General features: G+C 38.4%; 1 protein-coding gene across 3 annotated transcripts in view; it reads right to left on the reverse strand.

Moving 5' to 3' along the window:
* Nucleotides 1–20,677, reverse strand: part of FKBP5 (FKBP prolyl isomerase 5) — a 122,297-nt gene that overhangs the window by 35,058 nt on the left and 66,562 nt on the right. For all 3 annotated transcript variants that reach the window (XM_070777862.1, XM_070777863.1, XM_070777864.1), the window contains 2 exons: nucleotides 4,301–4,443; nucleotides 3,240–3,354 (listed from right to left, as the gene is read on the reverse strand). In XM_070777862.1, coding sequence (XP_070633963.1) covers nucleotides 3,240–3,354; nucleotides 4,301–4,443 — 258 coding nt within the window. The remainder of the gene's footprint in view (nucleotides 1–3,239; nucleotides 3,355–4,300; nucleotides 4,444–20,677) is intronic.

Consider the following 20,677-nt stretch of genomic DNA (forward strand, 5'->3'; position numbering starts at 1 on the left):
CGATCTTGAGAAAGAAGAATGGAACTGGAGGAATCAACCTACCTGACTTCAGGCTCTACTACAAAGCCACAGTTATCAAGACAGTATGGTACTGACACAAAGACAGAAATATAGATCAATGGAACAAAATAGAAAGCCCAGAGATAAATCCACGCACATATGGACACCTTATCTTTGACAAAGGAGGCAAGAATATACAATGGATTAAAGAAAAAAAAAAAAATTATTTCAGTGAAACATTAAAAAAAATGACTCCCGTTGAAAATATTACCAAAAGCAAGATTTGATTTAATTTAGCAGTGGTAGCTTTGTGGTATTGCCTATAACTGGGAAAAGTTTTTCCTTTTAATTTAGTTGACAAAAACCTCCAGTTTTAAAACATAAATTGCTGAGTTAGGGAAGTCACTGTAGCATAGGTGAAAAATCCTTTACTTTGTATGTTTGAAAATTTTCATAATAAAAATTTTAAAAATGTTATAGACAAGATTTCTAAATGCTTATTAATATACTGAAGAGAATTTCCTATTATTTTTATAACTTTCATAAACATTTAGAATTTGGTCATAGAATTTTTAGGGCTAGTAGGACCTTAGCAATCAAGACAGCTTCCCTTGTGTCACTGTACATGAAAGAAGCTAAAGCTAGAGAGGCAACATCCAGTTAGAGCTGGCCACAGTCTGAACCCTCTCTCTCAGCTCCTAGTCTAGATGCTTCTCCAACGTTATACATCTGAGCTCTTCTTCATCTATTCTAAACTTACCAAGAATGATAACTATCTAAACACTTTAACTACAATAGGACAACAATACTATTTATAACTGTTTCCAACTTAAACAAAAGCGAAATTTGAACTAATTTACCAGACCTGTGAAAATGAAAAATGGGTTCAAAACAGAAGGTAAAATAATGTTGTGGTTCAATATGCAACATTAAAGATGAGGGAATCAACTATTCTAGTTTACATTTTAAAAACGAACTCTCATTCCTGTTGCCATCCTTGTTTAGTGACTTGATTTTTTTAATGTGTGTATTTCTTTTTTGGGGCACACAATCCATTTAGTTTAGTCTTTCAATAGTTTATAATTTCCCCGTAAGGGACTTCCTACATATTTTTTGTCACATATATTCCTAGATATTCTAGTTCATTATGCTATTTCAAATGAAACCTTTATTTTTCAAATTTTAAACTTTTTATTTGGTATTAGGGTATAGCCAATTAACAAGTTGTGGTAGTTTCAGATGAACAGCAAAGGGACTCGGCCCGTACATATACATGTAACCATTCTCCCCCAAACCCCACTCCCATCCGGGCTGGCACATAACACTGAAGAGAGTTCTATGTGCTATACAACAGGTCCTTGTTGTTTATCCGTTTTGAATATAGTAGTGTGTACACGACCTTCCCAAAGTCCCTAACTATCCCTTCCTCCTGGAACCGTAAGTTGGTCTTGTTTCTGTTTTGCAAGTAAGTTAGCTGTATCATTTCTTTTTAGATCCCACATGTAAGGGATGCCATACTTCACTCAGTAGGACACTCTCCAGGTCTGCACACGTTGCTGCAAATGGCACTGTTTCACTCTTTTTGATGGCTGAGTAATATTCCATGCTCTATATGCACCACAGCTTCTGTATCCATTCCTCTGTCGACACACATTTAGGTTGTTTCCATGTCCTGGCTATTGCAAACAGTGCTGCAATCAATACTGGGGTGCACGGATCCTTTCAGATCATGCTTTCCTCTGGGTATATGCCCAGGAGTGGGACTGCAGGGTCATATGGTAGCTCTATTTTTAGTTTTTTAAGGATCTCCATACTGTTCTCCATAGTGGTTATACCAATTTACATTCCCAGCAACGGTGTAGGAAGGTTCCCTTCTCTCCACACCCTCTCCAGCATCTGTTGTTTGTGAATTTTTTATGATGGCCATTCTGACCAGTGTAAAGTGCTATCTCATTGAGGCTTGGATTTGTACTGCTCTAATAACTAGCAACGTTGGACATCTCTTCATGTGCCTGTGGGCCATCTGTATCTCCTTGTTGGAGAAATGTCTATTTAGGTTTTCTGCCCATTTTTTGAGAGGGCCGTGTGTTTTAATGCTGTTAAGGATCAAAGTGTTTATAAATTTTGAAGACTAATCCCTTACTGATTTAAAAAAACAACTTTTTTTGGCTGCACCACACAGCTTGTAGGATCTTTAGTTCCCTGACCAGGGATTGAACCCCAGGCCATGGCAGTGAAAGTGCTAAGTCCCAACCACTGGACCGCCAGAGAATTCCCTTGATTTTTTTTTTTTTTAATTTTAATGGGTGTATTTCTTTATGCTTTCTCACAACTGTCTTTTTTGAAGTACTTTGGCTTAGTAAATGGCATCTTACAAACATTTATCCATGCAGAAAGCATTTGCTGAACACCAAATGTGTGTAAGGCTCTGTAAGTGACGCTGGAAACAAAAAGATGAAGAAAGGTTCTTGTCCTCCAGCATGCACTGTGCACTGAAGAGAGGAGCAGGTGCTGACTGGAGGGCACAGTGACAAGTCGTGTACACAGTGGCACCTGATATGTGCACACCTCCCTCTGGGAGGGGGAAGGGTGCTCCACTACCCTGGTCCTCATCCTATTCTTACACCCTATTTAGCAAATAAAACAAAAAAATGTAACAGCTTCAGGTCATTCTATAAATGACGAAGCAGAACTTGAACCCAGGTCTCCTGACACCAAAGAGAATAAATTAATCCCCAGTTTTGATCTGTCTAATATGATGAACCATTTTTTATCCTGACAACAGCCTGTGAGATGAGTTTGAGAGCCCTGAAGGGCATTACCATCTACTGCTCTATTTAGTAAATGTAATCTTGGGTAAATTATGTAACTTCTCTGAACTCACTTTTCTTGCCTAGGGATAATTAATCATACCTCAAAAGGTTACTGTGAGAAATAAATGAATAAATATTTAAGGTAACTAATATGGCTATTGGCACACCAAGGAGTCCACAGACTAAGAATTCCTTATTGGATGGGCTTACCTTTTAGTCACTTTTTTAAAGAGTTTGAAGAACCTAGTACAGTTCTTGGCGCATGTAGGTTGAGTGAATATTTACTAAATGAAGTCCTTATTAAATAAATGTTGAATTTAAAACTATTCTACAGATAAATATTCAGTACATTTATTCTTTTAAAGATTTTAAAAAGGAAATCTCCATTTCGTCCACATAACTGGGACCTCTCACAGCAGTACTTACTCTCTACTGTCGCTCCCTCATTTGGGTTTGAATACCCTTCTCCTTTCCGTTTGATTCTTCGAATAATGCCCCCATCTTCAAATAAATCCTCTCCTTTGAAATCAAGGAGCTCAATCTAGAAAGGAAAAAGGGATATGGCTGAGAATGGCCCAAACAAACTCAATTTAACATACTTAAACACTAGCGCAACTATTCTCCTTCATTTTACAAAACAAAACTCTGTTTTATATTTATCTGTGCTTCTCAGTTATTGGAAAAGCAGGGAAAAAAGAACACTGCACTTTTCAATACCTGGAAAGAACCTTCACGTAATGATAATGTCTAGGACCACATCCTGTGGGGCTACACTGCAAAGACAGACAGGAAATACTAGGAAAACTGCCTTGTGGGCAAAACGCCAGAGTGACACAGTTCTGGCCCAAAACAATTTTGTTTAACTCTAGAGGCCACCACTTTTTCACCCCAGATTCATGGAATTCCCTTCTTAAAATGTAAGACTAAACCCTATGAATCAGGCCTACAACCAACTAAAGGTGTATTTTACCTGGGTACAATGTTTCAGGCATTTTCCCTCTTAATTTTTTAATTAAGTGTGGCCAAATATGTGTGACTCAACACAGGATGAATAACATTTTATCACCACCTATTGCTTCTAATGAGGAAGTGAGATCTGGGACAGTCATAAACCTCTGTCATAAAAATAGCTTTACAACTTGGTTTAGGTGTATTTCAACATTTATCTCCCACATTTCCCATCCTGTCCTCTGGTCAGGTCTGAGTATGTCACAACTCACACCACTGACCAGAACCTTTATTTCTAAGCCTGGTTTCTTTTGTTTATTTGGATATGACCGTTTTGTGCCAGAGACACGTTTCTAAGAAAGCACTGGCACACACCCCTTGGGTTTGTGGGAAACAATTCAAGAAGCCAAGCTCCAAAATAAATAAGTTGGATCCGATTCTCAATAGCAAGCTTAGCTCCTCGTTGCACTGCCTGTCGCTTTGGAGCCAGCACTGTAGTACAGCAGATGCTAACAAGGCAACATCACACACATACTTGCCTCAAAAAAGAGAGTTGCATTCGAGGGAATTTTGGGGAGACTGCCAGCCGAGCCATATGCATATTCTGGTTTGCACAGTAAATGACAGATCTCCCCTTTCTTCATGGTAGCCACCCCAATGTCCCATGCCTTGATAACTTGGCCTAGGAGAAAGGAAAAAGTGGTTGAAAGCTATAGGCTATATTTTAAGACTTTCACAAAACAAAAATTCAAACACATTTCCCATTCCTTAAACTATATACTACTCAGCTAGGAAGCAGGGGCTACAAAAAAACTCAGTAAAAGTTACACACTAAGAAACAAATCATGATTTTTTTTTTTCCTGAGAGCGAACAGAGAAGATTCTCTGCTGAGAAGCATGCAAGTGGTATCAGATTCTAAACTGCTCAAAGACGAAGTCTTTGAAAAGTGGCGGTAACATAATCTCTGAAATGTGGCTGGGCTGCAGTTGTTGCTTAATTTATAATTTCAACTGTAAGAATAAGTGCGTGTTTTCTAGGCAGAGATGGAATAAAAATAGTATAGAAAATGGAATTTGTCCTAAGAAAGCTTATAATTTAGTTGGGTAGACAAAAACAACAAACAAGAAGCATTTGGAAAAGTATAAATTGCATAAAACGGCCCATGAAACAGATTTCTCCTCAAAATTTAGAGTAAAAAAAAAGTGGTTTTTGTTTTTCTAAAAAACCAGAATGATGTGTGTCTTCTTCTGCCAAATCACAAGAACTACAGAACTCAGAATTTTTTTTTTGCTTACTTCCAGGAAACTAAAAGTTTACTGCTTAACTGTAAAACTGTATTTTTTTTTTTTTTTTGGATATGGACCATTTCTAAAGTCTTTATTGAATTTGTTACACTACTGCTTCTGTTTTATTGTTCTGGCTTTTTTGGCCACAGGCATGTGGGATCTTAGCTCCCGATTAGGGATCAAACCCGCACGCCCCGCACTGGAAGGTGAAGTCTTAACCACTGGACCACCAGGGAAGAAACTTAACCCAAATCCTCTGGAAAACAACAGAAAATGTACAAAACTTCAAGCGATGATATACAAATTTGAGGTGCTCTGTCAAAGACTTGAGTATTCAAAGTGAGACCAGGTGAGCAATGAGTACCAGAAAGAGCAAAATTTTGAAGACAGCTGTTATCTTGAACTGAGAGCTGATGGTAGGATTACAGTAAGGATGATTAGAATAAGGGGAACTCTACGCTAAGGTATGTAAGTAGAGATGGACAAGGCATTTGTGACTTATGACTTCAGCTTAGTCTTAGGCATTACAACTTTTCAAAATATCAGATATACTTATTTTAAAGTATATGTAAGGTATACATGCCTATTTTTACAAACACCTAAGAGAGAAAGATATAAGTGAAAGTCATTCATTCCCTCCTTATAAGAAGCCACTGTTGTATTCTCTTTTTTGTATCTTTCCAGTGTGCACTATTGCTTTTTAAAAAATTTAAAACAAAAGGACAGCATACTATACATTCAGGTCGGAACTGCTTTTTCATTATATAGATTCTTATATACATATATTTTAATTATATATAAATATATGACATTATAAAATGCTATAAATATATATGTTTATAATTTCTATATGTGTGTATATATGCATATATACACACACACACATCTTTATTCATCAGCTGATAGGAGGATATGAATTTTAGGAGTTAGCAATACAGCCTGCTTTAACTCCAGACTGCATAAATTAGAATACCAGGTCTAGCCCATATTAGCTGTGTGACCTTGTACAAGTTTCCTTGTCTGCAAAGCGTAGATACTAATAGTACTTGCCATACAGTTGTTGTAAGAATTCAAGCGCCTGGCTATAATACACACTGAATAAAGAACAGTCGTCGCCATCATCATAAATACATAGCGACGTACTTCACTGTCAGTGGCTTCAGAATATTCCAGTCACTCTACTCTTGAGAAACATTATCGTCAACAGTACTCTAATAAGGATTTTTGTCCCTTATGTTTGCCTATTTTGTGCAAGTATATTTGGAGAGCGAATTCCTAGAAGTGCAAAAGTGATGTGCACTTTCTATTTGATAGATATTGCCCAACTGCCCTTCCAAAAGGGCTACATCAATATATATGCCCACACACAGTTCCAAAGTGAACAGTCTAGAATCTTCAGAAGAAATGTAAAGTCTGCTGTGGACAGGCTGCTTCACAGTCATTGATGCTCCTCAAAGACTATGACTGGTTTTAGTGTGGTCCATATAGAACTTTTTTTACTCTCAACTCTGCTATTTTAAGACCAATAATACCTTACACCCTCTTTTATTGGAAAGAGGAAATCATATTGTGGGGGTACTACTGTATATTTGTTCAAGACATTTAGCCAATTACTGAGGAGCAAAGGTCTGCCTAGGTTCTAAAAATTTGAAAGTGGCTGTTCCCTTCTTCCATCTAAGAAGCATGCAACTGTCTGGCTACTGCAGCAGAAAGACACACGCCCTGTTTGTTTTTTTAAGGATATGGTGAACACCAACACAGAACACAAAGAGTGGCTTCTGCCTTGGGCTGGGGATTGGCGCAATCAGCAAAAGCTTAATTCACAGATGATGTCTATGGTAGGCCTGAGAAGCTGGAAACAGCAGTCTGGCTATTAAATCCACAGGAGCCCCAAGCTATATAAATGTCTGTGCCTTTGGCTTTTCTTCTCATTCAGGAACATTTAAGTTTCTCTTACACAGAACTTCAGATATGGAATGAAACACGTTGAGCAAAGAGCCAGCCTGATATGAACATGGATATGGTTCTAAAGCTGTCCATCTTGGGCCTCTTCATAAAAAGCACTTCCCCGATTTAAAAAAACAAAAACTCATTATAGAACACTTGGAATGTATATAAAAACATAGAGAATACAATAAGAAAAAAAAATCTAGGCAATTTCAGCATCTGGGATAAAATGTCAATTTCTTGGTTCATTTTCTTCCAATTGTGTACTTCTACTTTGTACACATATTAAATTTTTGTATATACATTCTTAAAATTCTGGTCATAGTTTACTTCATTTTGTAGCCTACTCTTTACACTTATATGGGCATTTTTTTCTGTTAAAAGACAGTATCTGAAAATATGACTTTTAATAGCTATATGCTATTTCATCTTTTGAATATGCCATACTTTCATTACTCCCCTAATAAACATTTAGATTTCTTTATAAAAGCCTCTCACCTGACTCATTAGGACTAAGGTGGTAGGTTAGTTTAAAATGTTGCTTTGAGTGAAGAATCATAAAAAGAACATATATATGATGTCGAACTTTTTTTAAACTTTCAGTTCAGTTCGTCGCTCAGTCGTGTCCGACTCTTTGTGACCCCATGAATCGCAGCATGCCCAGCCTCCCTGTCCATCACCAACTCCCAGAGTTCACTCAGACTCAAGTCCATCGAGTCAGTGATGCCATCCAGCCATCTCATCCTCTGTCGTCCCCTTCTCCTCCTGCCCCCAATCCCTCCCAGCATCAGAGTCTTTTCCAATGAGTCAACTCTTCGCATGAGGTGGCCAAAGTACTGGAGTTTCAGCTTTAGCATCATTCCTTCCAAAGAAATCCCAGGGCTGATCTCCTTCAGAATGGCCTGGTTGGATCTCCTTGCAGTCCAGGGGACTCTCAAGAGTCTTCTCCAACACCACAGTTCAAAAGCATCAGTTCTTTGGCGCTCAGCCTTCTTCACAGTCCAACTCTCACATCCATACATGACCATAGGAAAAACCATAGCCTTGACTAGATGGACCTTTGTTGGCTAAGTAATGTCTCTGCTTTTGAATATGCTATCTAGGTTGGACATAACTTTCCTTCCAAGGAGTAAGCGTCTTTTAATTTCATGGCTGCAGTCACCATCTTGCAGTGATTTTGGAGCCCCCCAAAATAAAGTCTGACACTGTTTCCCCATCTATTTCCCATGAAGTGATGGGACCGGATGCCATGATCTTTATTTTCTGAATGTTGAGCTTTAAGCCAACTTTTTCACTCTCCTCTTTCACTTTCATCAAGAGGCTCTCTAGTTCCTCTTCACTTTCTGCCATACAGGTGGTGTCATCTGCATATCTGAGGTTATTGATATTTCTCCCAGCAATCTTGATTCCAGCTTGTGTTTCTGGCAGTCCAGTGTTTCTCATGATGTACTCTGCATATAAGTTAAACAAACAGGGTGACGATATACAGCTTTGACAAACTCCTTTCCCTATTTGGAACCAGTCTGTTGTTCCACGTCCAGTTCTAACTGTTGCTTCCTGACCCGCATACAGATTTCTCAAGAGGCAGGTCAGGTGGTCTGGTATTCCCATCTCTTTCAGAATTTCCCACAGTTTATTGTGATTCACACAGTCAAAAGTTTTGGTATAGTCAATAAAGCAGAAATAGATGTTTTTCTGGAACTCTCTTGCTTTTTCCATGATCCAGTGGATGTTGGCAATTTGATCTCTGGTTTCTCTGCGTTTTCTAAAACCAGCTTGAACATCAGGAAGTTCCCGGTTCACATATTGCTGAAGCCTGGCTTGGAGAATTTTGAGCATTACTTTACTAGCATGTGAGGTGAGTGCAATTGTGCAATAGTTTGAGTATTCTTTGGCATTGCCTTTCTTTAGGATTGGAATGAAAATGGACCTTTTCCAGTCCTGTGGCCACTGCTGAGTTTTCCAAATTTGCTGGCATATTGAGTGCAGCACTTTCACAGCATCATATTTCAGGATTTGGAATAGCTCAACTGGAATTCCATCACCTCCACTAGCTTTGTTCGTAGTGATGCTTTCTAAGGCCCACTTGACTTCACATTTCAGGATGTCTGGTTCTAGGTGAGCGATCACACCATCATGATTATCTGGGACGTGAAGATCTTTTTTGTATAGTTCTTCTGTGTATTCTTGCCACCTCTTCTTAATATCTTCTGCTTCTGTTAGGTCCATACCATTTCTGTCCTTTATTGAGCCCATCTTTGCATGAAATGTTCCCTTGGTATCTCTAATTTTCTTGAAGAGATCTCTAGTCTTTCCCTTTCTGTTGTTTTCCTCTATTTCTTTGCACTGATCGCTGAAGAAGGCTTTCTTATCTCTTCTTGCTATTCTTTGGAACTCTGCATTCAGATGCTTATATCTTTCCTTTTCTCCTTTGCTTTTCGCTTCTCTTCTTTTCACAGCTATTTGTAAGGCCTCCCCAGACAGCCATTTTGCTTTTTTGCATTTCTTTTCCATGGGGATGGTCTTGATCCCTGTCTCCTGTACAATGTCACGAACCTCAGTCCATAGTTCATCAGGCACTCTATCTATCAGATCTAGGCCCTTAAATCTATTTCTCACTTCCACTAAATCTATTTCTCACTTCCACCTAAATCAAATCATCAGGGATTTGATTTAGGTCATACCTGAATGGTCTAGTGGTTTTCCCTACTTTCTTCCATTTCAGTCTGAATTTGGTAATAAGGAGTTCATGATCTGAGCCAAAGTCAGCTCCTGGTCTTGTTTTTGTTGACTGTATAGAGCTTCTCCATCTTTGGCTGCAAAGAATATAATTAGTCTGATTTCGGTGTTGATCATCTGGTGATGTCCATGTGTAGAGTCTTCTCTTGTGTTGTTGGAAGAGGGTGTTTGCTATGACCAGTGCATTTTCTTGGCACAACTCTATTAGCCTTTGCCCTGCTTCATTCTGTACTCCAAGGCCAAATTTGCCTGTTACTCCGGGTGTTTCTTGACTTCCTACTTTTGCATTCTAGTCCCCTATAATGAAAAGGACATCTTTTTTGGGTCTTAGTTCTAAAAGGTCTTGTAGGTCTTCACAGAACTGTTCAACTTCAGCTTCTCAGTGTTACTGGTTGGGGCATAGACTTGGATTACTGTGATATTGAATGGTTTGCCTTGGAAACAAACAGAGATCATTCTGTCATTTTTGAGACTGCATCCAAGTACTGCATTTCAGACTCTTTTGTTGACCATGATGGCTACTCCATTTCTTCTGAGGGATTCCTGCCCGCAGTAGTAGATATAATGGTCATCTGAGTTAAATTCACCCATTCCAGTCCATTTGAGTTTGCTGATTCCTAGAATGTCGACATTCACTCTTGCCATCTCTTGTTTGACCACTTCCAATCTGTCTTGATTCACGGACCTGACATTCCAGGTTCCTAAGTTTTTAAACTTAAAACCTATCATAGTGTATTAATTCACTAATTCTGTGTTAGAAAGCCAAAGCCTTGTCTCTGAGTATAATAAGAGTCCTATTTCATCTTCACTATATAAATCACACTTACAGTATAGCACTTGCAATTTACAATGTGGATATCTTTAAAGTGGAGTAAGAACTAGAAGAACTTGTAATAGTATGTAGAATCCGTCTGGTAAAAATTTGTTCTGAATGGCCTACTTATTTCACCTGGCATTTACCCACCCCTAATTCAATAGCCATTTTAAAAAGACTTTTAGCAATTCACTTTAACAAATCTTTCCAAAGATGTTCAACTTAGTTTTCATAGAAATGATTCCCCTTTCTCATTATATCTATAAGTTATATAATCTCAGTGTTTTATATACTATCTAATGAAACTGCATGATTACAAAAAGGATACTGGATATAAGCAAGTTTAAACGGATACTTAAAAAGAATCTGAGAAAGAAAAAAGTGGGCCCTAATGTCTAGAAACTGCCCAACACAGCTCGGCCTTGGTGATTCTGAAATGGGCCCAGGGCACCCAGCTAGGCCATGCTATCCTCCTGTTGGACATAACAATCTCACAAAACATCAGCATCGGACAGGGTTACTCTGAAACCATGAAAAAGTGAGACAAAAGAAGAACACTTCAAAATTTTGTCTGAGCATGGACAAAAAACAAGGTCCCTGTGCAACCTACAAAATACCAAACATCCCCCTCTCCTGGTGACAGGAGTGACTGCCACTTCTCTACAGGTACAGCTCAAGCCTCACTCCAGTCAGCCCTCCTCCTAGCTGAGATCTGCTAAGATAGCCAAAGAATCATCTGCATTCCCACAGTATCAATCCAGAGCAAATCCCTTCCTTAAACTCTTCCCAAATCCCCTAATATGAGCCCCGATCCTATAGGCCTTTCAAACACTCTTACTGGGACGCCCCGGCTTCCCATGGTGTGCAGGCTATATGAGTAATAAATGCAACCTGTTCACTACAGTTGTGTTCCTAGCGGTCTGTGGCTGAAGGACACTGATGACTCTCTCAGCTGGCTGAGGCAGAGTGCAGGGCCACACCTAAGAACAGGAAACAAGGGGTATCACTCAGCATCTTTACAAGCAGAATGGAGAGTACCAGTTACACTGGAGTTGGTTAAGCAAGCTCCTACCTATTTCCTTAGAACTGATTCCTAAAAGCAGATTTACTGGGTCAAAGCAAAAACATTTTTAAGATTCTTGATTTTGGGGATCTTTTGGTCTCTTTAGGGTTTAAGTATAAGTATAATACACCGAGAATATAAAAACACAATTTATTCTCCCACTTGTTCTGGACTTCAATTTTACTACCTCAAGTACAATTTATCAGTGTCAGCAGTCCTATTCTATTAGTACAAAATATGAAATGAGAATATATACTTAAAGCTCAGTATAAAAACAATGCACTGTACTTTTTTCTTCTTTCTGAAGAGTATTATATAATTTTTTCTGATTAAAAAAAAAAAACAAAACCAAATTTTATAGGTTCAATGTAGGTTCCAGTTGTAATAAGCATACCACCCTGGAGGGGGGGTGTTGAAAAAAGGGAAAGACTAAATTGTGGTAACGTACATAAAAACGACCATTTCAACCACTAAGTGTACAGTTCAATTAGGTATAGTCAAATTGTTGTGCGACCAATGTCCAGAATTTTTCATCTTGCAACACTAGGACTCCACTCACTAAAACTCATTTCCTCCTGCCCCAAGTCTCTGGCAAGACTTCATTCTACTTTCTGTTTTATGAATTTGATTACTCTCGATTTCTCTATATGTAAGTGGGATCATGCAATATTTGGCTATTTGTGACTATATTATTTCAGTTAGTATGATGTCCTCAAGTTTTATCAGTGTTGTCTTAGTTGAATAATACTCCACTGCACGCATATACCATTGTAAGTACATTAAGGCATTTTGTTTACCCACCCACAAACATTTGGGTGGCTTCCGCCTTTCGGCTATAATGAATAATGTTACAAACGTGGGTGTACAAATATCTCTTTAGGACTCTCTTTTCAGTTCTTTTGGTATATACCAAGGAGTGGAAGTGCTGGATCATAGGTTAACTTTTTCTTTGAGAAACTCCCATGCTGTTTTCCACAGTGGCTACACTATTTTACATTCCCACCAACAATGCACAATTTCTCCAAAACCTGCCAACACTTGTAATATTTTTTATAGTACCTGATGGATATGAGGTGATATCTTTTTGTGGTTCTGATTTGTATTTCTCTAATGATTCAGTGATGCAGAGCATCTTTCCATATGCTTCTAGTCCATTTGTATACCTTCTTTAGGGAAATGTCTATTTAAGTCCATTTTTTAAAAAATTTTTATTGAAGGATAATTGCTTTACAGAATTTTGTTGTTTTCTGTCAAACCTCAACATGAATCAGCCACAGGTATACATATATCCACTCCTTTCTGAACCTCCCTCCCATCTCCACTGTCCATTTTATAATCAGATTATTTGAGGGTTTTAGCTGCTGGATTATAGGAGTTCTTTTACGTATTTAAGATATTAACCCCTTGTCAGATACATGATTCACAAATATTTCTTTCCATTCTTTAAGCTGCCTTTTAAAATAGGTTTTTAATTTTTTTCACTTTTATTTTTTATTTTTGGTTGTGCTGGGTTTTCATGGCTATGCGAGCTTTTCTCCAGCTGCAGTGAGAGGGGGTACTCTCTAGTTGCAGTGGGCAGACTCCTCATCACAGTGGCTTCTCTTGTTGCGGAGCACGGACTCTAGGGTGTGTGGGCTTCAGTAGTTACAGCATGTGGACTCCGCAGTTGTGGCTTCCAGGCTCTGGAACACAGCCTCAATAGCTGTAGCACACAGACTCAGTTGCTCCTGGCCTGTGGGATCCTCCCATACCAGGGATCAAACCTCCATCTCCTGTGTTGGCAGGCAGACACCGTACCACTGAGCCACCAGGGAACCCCTAGGCTGCCTTTCCATTCCATTACTGTATCCTTTGATGCACAGAAGGTTTTAATTCTGAGGCAGCCAATTTATGTACTTTTTACTTTTGCTGCCTTGCTTCTAGTGTCTTATTCAAGAAATCATTGCCAAATCTAAAGTCATAAAGCTTTCTTCTCAAGTTCTCTCCTAAAAAAAACTATGTCTCATATTTAGGGCTTTGATTCATTTAAATTTTATATATCAAGGGTCTAGCTTCATATTTTGCATGTAAATATCTAGCTTTCCCAGCATCAACGGTTTCCTTTCCTTAATAAATGGTCTTGGCATCCTTGACAAAATTAATGACTAACTTTTAAATGTATGTTTGCATGTGAAATCATTGATAATATTGACATTGTCTTTCTTCTTTTCATACTAGATAAAGTTTTTCCTGTATATTTTTTCCTCATATTAATTTTATCTTTTATTTTTTAAATGTCTTATAAAAAAGGACTCTTGATAAATCATCCCCACTCCCTACCAAAAGGATATGATTATGAATTCAACAAACTAATTTATATGTTAAAATTCTTTAAAAGTGTTCATATGTCTTATGTTACATTCTGTTTTTGCCATTGCTCTAATTACTAAGAAAACTGATCACTGGATGATCTTTCCCCATCCTCATGACTTATCATTTCAAAGACAGGGAGAAAAAATAATGTTTTGGGACAGCCATCATAGTCAACGCTACCAGAGTAAACTGCTAGATACCTGAAGTCAGCAGTCATATATTAATTATTTTTTATTTCCCAAAGAACTTACCACCAAATATTACACTTAATAAAGGAACACAGTCCATGCTGCAATATCTACATGGAATTAAAAATTTGTTAGCTTCCCCTAGTCTACTCTCACCCATGCCTAAATCAGCTTCTCCTTAATATCTGCTCAGTGATGAAACTGGAAGCATTCTTCCTTCATTGGAAAGTACCAGGTAAATCCAAAGAAAGTACTGAAAGTTTGTTGTCTTTCTGGCTCTCATTTTTGGGAAGGACAGAAAAATTGAATATTTTGGCCCATAAGCCTTCCCTCCAAATCCTGAATGCTCCTAAACTGCATGTTTAAAAAAAAAAAAAAAAAAGTAAACAGATGTTAAGACTATATTTACAGAGGAGCAAGAGTATCAATAGAAATTTAAAGGGAACATATGGCTAAACCACAAACAGCCCACAGGACACTGGCTGTATGGTTACCTGTTACTAGTAAGTGTATTTTACTCGCTGTAAAATGTTGTCAAGGCCTAAAATATGTTTTAAAAAAAAAAACAGGGCAGGAATAAAGATGCAAACGTAGAGAACAGACTTGTATACACAGAGGGAGAAGGTAGGACGGACTGAGAAAGCAGAACTGACACATACAGCACCAAGTATAGAACAGCTACCTAGTGGGAAACTGCTGCGCAGCACAGGGAGCTCCCCTGGGTGCCCTGTAATGACCTGGAGGGGTGGGGTGGGAGGGAGGCTCAAGAGAAAGGGGATATATGTAGGTATTAATTAACTTGATTGTGGTAATTATTTCACAATATATATGTATATCCAAAAATGAATAAACATTAAAAAAAAAAAAAACCATTTCAAATAAAACTAAAACTAGGAACTAGGCACCAATACCAAGCATGTAATAGCAATAATTTTGCTTTTGATAAACCTCATTAACTACATCATTCCTTTAAGAAAAATGTCTGGTATACAGCAGGCACTCAGTAAATTCTGCTGGACCAGGACCTACTTTGTTTCTGTACCTAGTTTTGGGGCTAGTTTTAAACCTTAACATCTAACATAACTTGAAAGAGTTATGGCTCTGCCATAACTGTATAACTGGCGTTGCCACTTACTGTATAACTTTGGGCTAATTATTAGACCTATAAATAATAGTAATAATTATAACTTTGTGCTCTCACTTTACCTGTTGCCTCCTCATATGTAAACAAAAACCAACTAAAAGAAAACTAAAATAGCTAATTATAGTAGGTACCTAAGACATTGTGGGAGAAGGCAATGGCACCCCACTCCAGTACTGTTGCCCAGAAAATCCCATGGATGGAGGAGCCTGGTAGGCTGCAGTCCATGGGGTTGCTAAGAGTCAGACACTACTGAGTGACTTCACTTTCACTTTCCACTTTCATGCATTGGAGAAGGAAATGGCAACCCACTCCAGTGTTCTTGCCTGGAGAATCCCATGGACGGAGAAGCCTGGTAGGCTGCAGTCCATGGGCTCACACAGAGTCGGACATGACTGAAGTGACTTGGCAGCAGCAAGACATTTTAGGACTTCCCTGGTGGCTCAGATGGTAAAGCGTCTGTCTACAATGTGAGAGACCTGGGTTCAATCCCTGGGTTGGGAAGATTCCCTGCAGAAGGAAATGGCAACCCACTCTAGTACTCTTGCCTTGAAAATCCCATGGACGGAGGAGCTTGGTGCAGACTATCCATGGGGTCGCAAAGAGTCGGGCACGACTGAGCGACTTCATTTTCACTTTCAAGACATTTTAAAAAATTGGTAAAGTGGATTTCATTAAAATTGAAAATTTGTGTTCTTTCAAAGACTGATTAAGAAAATGAAAGGGCAAAAAGAAAAGAAAATGAAAAGGCAAGTTAGAGACTGGGAGAACACATTTGCAAAATACATATCTGATTAAGTGCTTGTCTTACAGGGTACAACTCAGTGGGCACAAGATTTGAACACATACTTCACAAAAGAAAATATACAAATGTACACTAAGCACAAGAAAGGACACCCTCAATGTGACTAATTACCAGGAAAATGCAACTGAAAACCAAAGTCAAACACCATTCCATGTGCATTAAAATGGTTAAAATTAAAAAGACTGACAACACTAACAAATGACAAGGATATGAAAAACAAACTCTCAAACCTTGCTGGTGAAATGCAAAATGGTACAGACACTTTAAAAAAAAACAGTAGGGTAGCATCTTTTAAAGTTAAACATATGTTTACCATGTGATCAACAAGTCCACTCCTGGGTATTTACCCCAAAATAAATTTACCCAATATATCCACACAAAGACAGGTATGTGAATGCTCAGTACACTATTCACAATAGCCCCAAACTGGAAACTCCAATGTCCAGTTTTTGAATGGATAAACAAATTGTAGTATTTCCATACTTGTAAAATGCTACTTGAAATTCAACATGTATGAATCTCAAAATCATTATGGTAAGTGAAAGAAGTCAAACGCCAAAGATGACATATGATTCCATTTATATGAATTTTTGGAAAACGCAAAACTGTAGTAACAGAAACCAGATTAGTGACTGCATGGCCCAGGAACTATAAGCAAATTTTTAGGGTGAGAAAACGGTTCTATATTTTGATTGTGGTGGTGGTCATATAGCTATTACCCATCAAGCTATACCTTTAAAAGGGTGAGTTTTAATATATGTAAATAGTACCTCAGTTTAAAAAAAATCAGACACAGATGTTATTATGACTAACTGCCACCTAAACTATACTAAATAGATTGTGCCAAAAATCTAAAATATACTCAGGAGTGACTGAGTTACTTGAAGATGGCAAGATTGGGAATTTCCCACTATTGGGAAAAAAAGGGCATTCCAGAGCAAAATTGAATGCAATTATAAAAAAGTAAAGTTACATTTATGAATTCTTGAATTGTCTGTATAAATTTTAAATACCTCACATTTAAAATTATGTATTTGTTTTAGTATCCATATCCTCTATTGACAAATAAGCTTTAGACAACCGGGATCGTAACTGTACTGCCCACTGTTATATTTTCAGCTCCTAGCACAAAACCAATCACATAATAGCAGCTCAATAAATATTTGTTAAATGAAAAAAAAAAAATCTAAAACATAACAGTAGGGGCTTTCCTGATGGCTCAGTGGCAAAGAATCTGCCTGCCAATGCAGGAGACCTGGGTTTGATCCCTGGTCCCAAGTGCCACGGAGCAACTAAGCCCCGTGCACCGCAACTACTGAGCCCGTGCTCTACAGCTTGGAAGCCTCAACTGCCAAGTCCATGTGCTGCAACTATGGAAGCCTGCGCACCTTAGAGCGGTGCTCTGCAACAAGGGAAGCCACCGCAATGAGAAGCCTGCACAACACAACTGGAGAGCAGCCCTCACTCAGCTCAACCAGAGAAAAGTCCATGCAGCAACAAAGACCTAGCACAGCCAAAAATAAATTTCTTAAAAAATCTTTAAAAAAAGAATAGGGTTGATGTGAGGATTAAATGAGATAATGCATATAAGCCCTTTGCCTTGCACTGCAAGTCCTAGAAAGTATTCGCTATTAGTCTTTCAACATATACTTTCTCCCTTTTACCCCAGTATGCTAATGACTGACAATAATCATGGATCATGATGCATCTAATAAGGTTAGATTAAAGGCAGATCACTCACATTTACTTCATTACGCTTTACTCTCAATAGTAAGAAGAATAGTAATGTCAAAAATCCAAAATGACTGGTTTGTCTTCTCAAATTGAGGGAAGAATATAAGAGATAAGATTTTTATCTTCATAATTCCCAACTGTGTTTAGTCATATACCAAGAACACCAAAGACAACTTCACTGAAATAGCCTTTTATCAAAAATCAGCAGATCTTCATAGGGGTAGGTGGGTGAAGCGTTAGTGTCCTTAGATTTACTTTAAGAACAGACCAGATATAATTATTGCAGCCCCCAAACCCATCCCTTCCCAATTTTAGTGACAGCGTATTTGCTGGAGGGAGAGGGAAAGAACAAAAGCCCTATTACAGAAGCATACTTGAAAATCCTGAGTCATTCTTATTTTAGCTTCTTTTAAGATGGGCTATGGAACAGTTCTAGGGATTCAGAATATGTAATAAAGATTTAGTTTAAAAAATTCAGTGAGGGAAACCATCATTGTTTCATTCTAATTTCTGTAACACACTCTGTAGTGGTAATAACCAGCTGTCTTAGATTGATCCAGTTACTTTCTGAGGCTAAAAAAGATGCTTAAGCATTGTTTTAAAAGGTCTGTATGCAAGCATAGTAAACAGGAGGACCCAAACTGCTGTAACACAGTTCTTTCCCCTCCATTGTAAAGCCAGCCAGTAAGTCCAGTACATAAGGAATCAAGAGAGTTCAGTGTACAATACTTATGCTAGAGTCCATTTGTATTATTTTTCATTACGATGAAGTAGTTACTGCCATAACATACAGGTATAAAACTAAGCTGCCTAGCCAATGTTTGTTTTATAGGCAACTAAACACATTATGTTATAGAAGTTTTACCACAGTGATACTGCTCTAGCCTCATATTCCTAATTATCATCTTCAGGGGTCCTCTAAAGGTTTTTGTTTTTGTGTTGGGTTTAATCCTTTACAGTTTTTGTCCCTGTACTCTTCACAGAATATACAAGAATGGAATCTCAGACTCAGGACTAATCTTAAAGCTCTTCTACAGACGCTTCTTTTTGTAAGAGTAGGGAAGGTTAGGTGACCTATTCATGTTAACATACCATAGGGAAGAACAAAGACAGGAACGCTGGCTTCCTAACACCCAGCCGGATGCACTCCCCATGAGACCATGCGACCTCTAGATAGGTGTGTTGAAGGTACCACGTCAACTGAAAGCTGCCTCTTCTCTGCTCAAAATCCCAGGAAACGTTTAAAAATTGTGTCCAAAGTCTGTTCTTTATATCTCCACTGCTGTCCTGTAGATAGGTTTATCAGTACCATCTTTCTAGATCCCATATATATGAGTTAATTAACACATGGTATTTGTCTCTCTCTTTCTGACTTACTTCACTCTGTATAAGAGGCCCTAGGTTCACCCACCTCATCAGAACCGACTCAAATGCATTGCTTTTTATAGCTGAGTAATACTCCAATGTGTATATGTGCCACAACTTCTTTATCCATTCATCTACTGAGGAACATTTATGTTGCTTTCATGTCCTAGGTATTGTAAAGTGCTGCAATGAACACTGGGGTTCTATTTTATGGAAATAGAGTCTTTTCAATTATGGTTTCCTCAGGGTATATGCCCAGTAGTGGGACTGCTGGGTCGTATGGTAGTTTTATTCCTAGTTTTTAAAGGAATCTTCATACTGTTCTCCATAGTAGCTGCATCAATTTGCATTCCCACCACAGTGCAAGAGGGTTCCCTTTTCTCCACACCCTCTCCAGCATTTACTGTTTGTGGACTTTTTGATGATGGCCATTCTGACCGGTGTGAGGTGATACCTCATTGTAGTTTTGATTTGCATTTCTCTAATACTAAGCCATGTTGAGCATGTTTTCATGTATTTATTAGCCATCTGTATGTCTTCAGAGAAATGTCTGTTTAAGTCTTCTGCCTATTTTTTGATTGGGTTGTTTTTCTGTTATTGAGCTTTATTAGCTACTTGCATATTTTGGAGATTAGTTCTTTGTCCACTGTTTCATCTGCTATTAATTTCTCCCGTTCTGAAGGTTGTCTTTTTACCTTGCTGATAGAAGTTTTTACACAATGAAGGGAGCTAAGTTTAATTAGGTCCCATTTGTTTATTTTTATTTTAATTTCCATTACTTTCACCATAGTGCACTTTACTGAGAAAATCTGGGTACAGAAGGTGGTTGTATGGATTCTCAGCAATTTTTCAGTCTTCTTGCAAAGATAATTGGTGACAGAAGACCTATTATCTTAAATCTACCAACTCCAAGACAGAAATTCAAAGGGGGAGCAGCGGGAACAAAGAGGTCTGATGAGGCCATTTACTCTGGGGTCCTCTCAATTAAATAATGATGCCACAGCCATGCTGGTGGCCCTGGAGGTTCACATCCCTACATCAGCAAGAATGAAAAAATGCTTCACCGTTGGCACTTTCTGCTATGTTAAGGAAAAAAATCTGTACTTGATTTTGATTGCTATCTTACTAAACACAAGATTAATCTCCCATGAGCCATCAACTCAAAGGACCCAAAGGAGAAGGGGGCAGTGACCCAGCCAGCATTAGAGCTTGAAGAGAGGACTGTTGGACAGGAAGCAGAAGTCGCCATGACATACAAATGTCTATGGGTACAAGGAAAGCAGAAACTCAGAAAGAGTTTAACTCCTTAGCTTCTTGCTTTTTCCTTTCCCAGATCTTTGCTTAGCTAGCAACTCAACTAACGTGTAGAGTCGGAAAAAAGAATGAAATTATTCAACACTGAGGCATGGTGGTAAATGGGGTGGGGGGGTTGCCTCCTTTCTCCTACACTTGGCCTGGGAACAAACTAAAATCTGCTCTAT

The sequence above is a fragment of the Bos indicus genome, chromosome 23 (assembly GCF_029378745.1).
Source record: "Bos indicus isolate NIAB-ARS_2022 breed Sahiwal x Tharparkar chromosome 23, NIAB-ARS_B.indTharparkar_mat_pri_1.0, whole genome shotgun sequence".
Lineage (NCBI taxonomy): Eukaryota > Metazoa > Chordata > Mammalia > Artiodactyla > Bovidae > Bos > Bos indicus.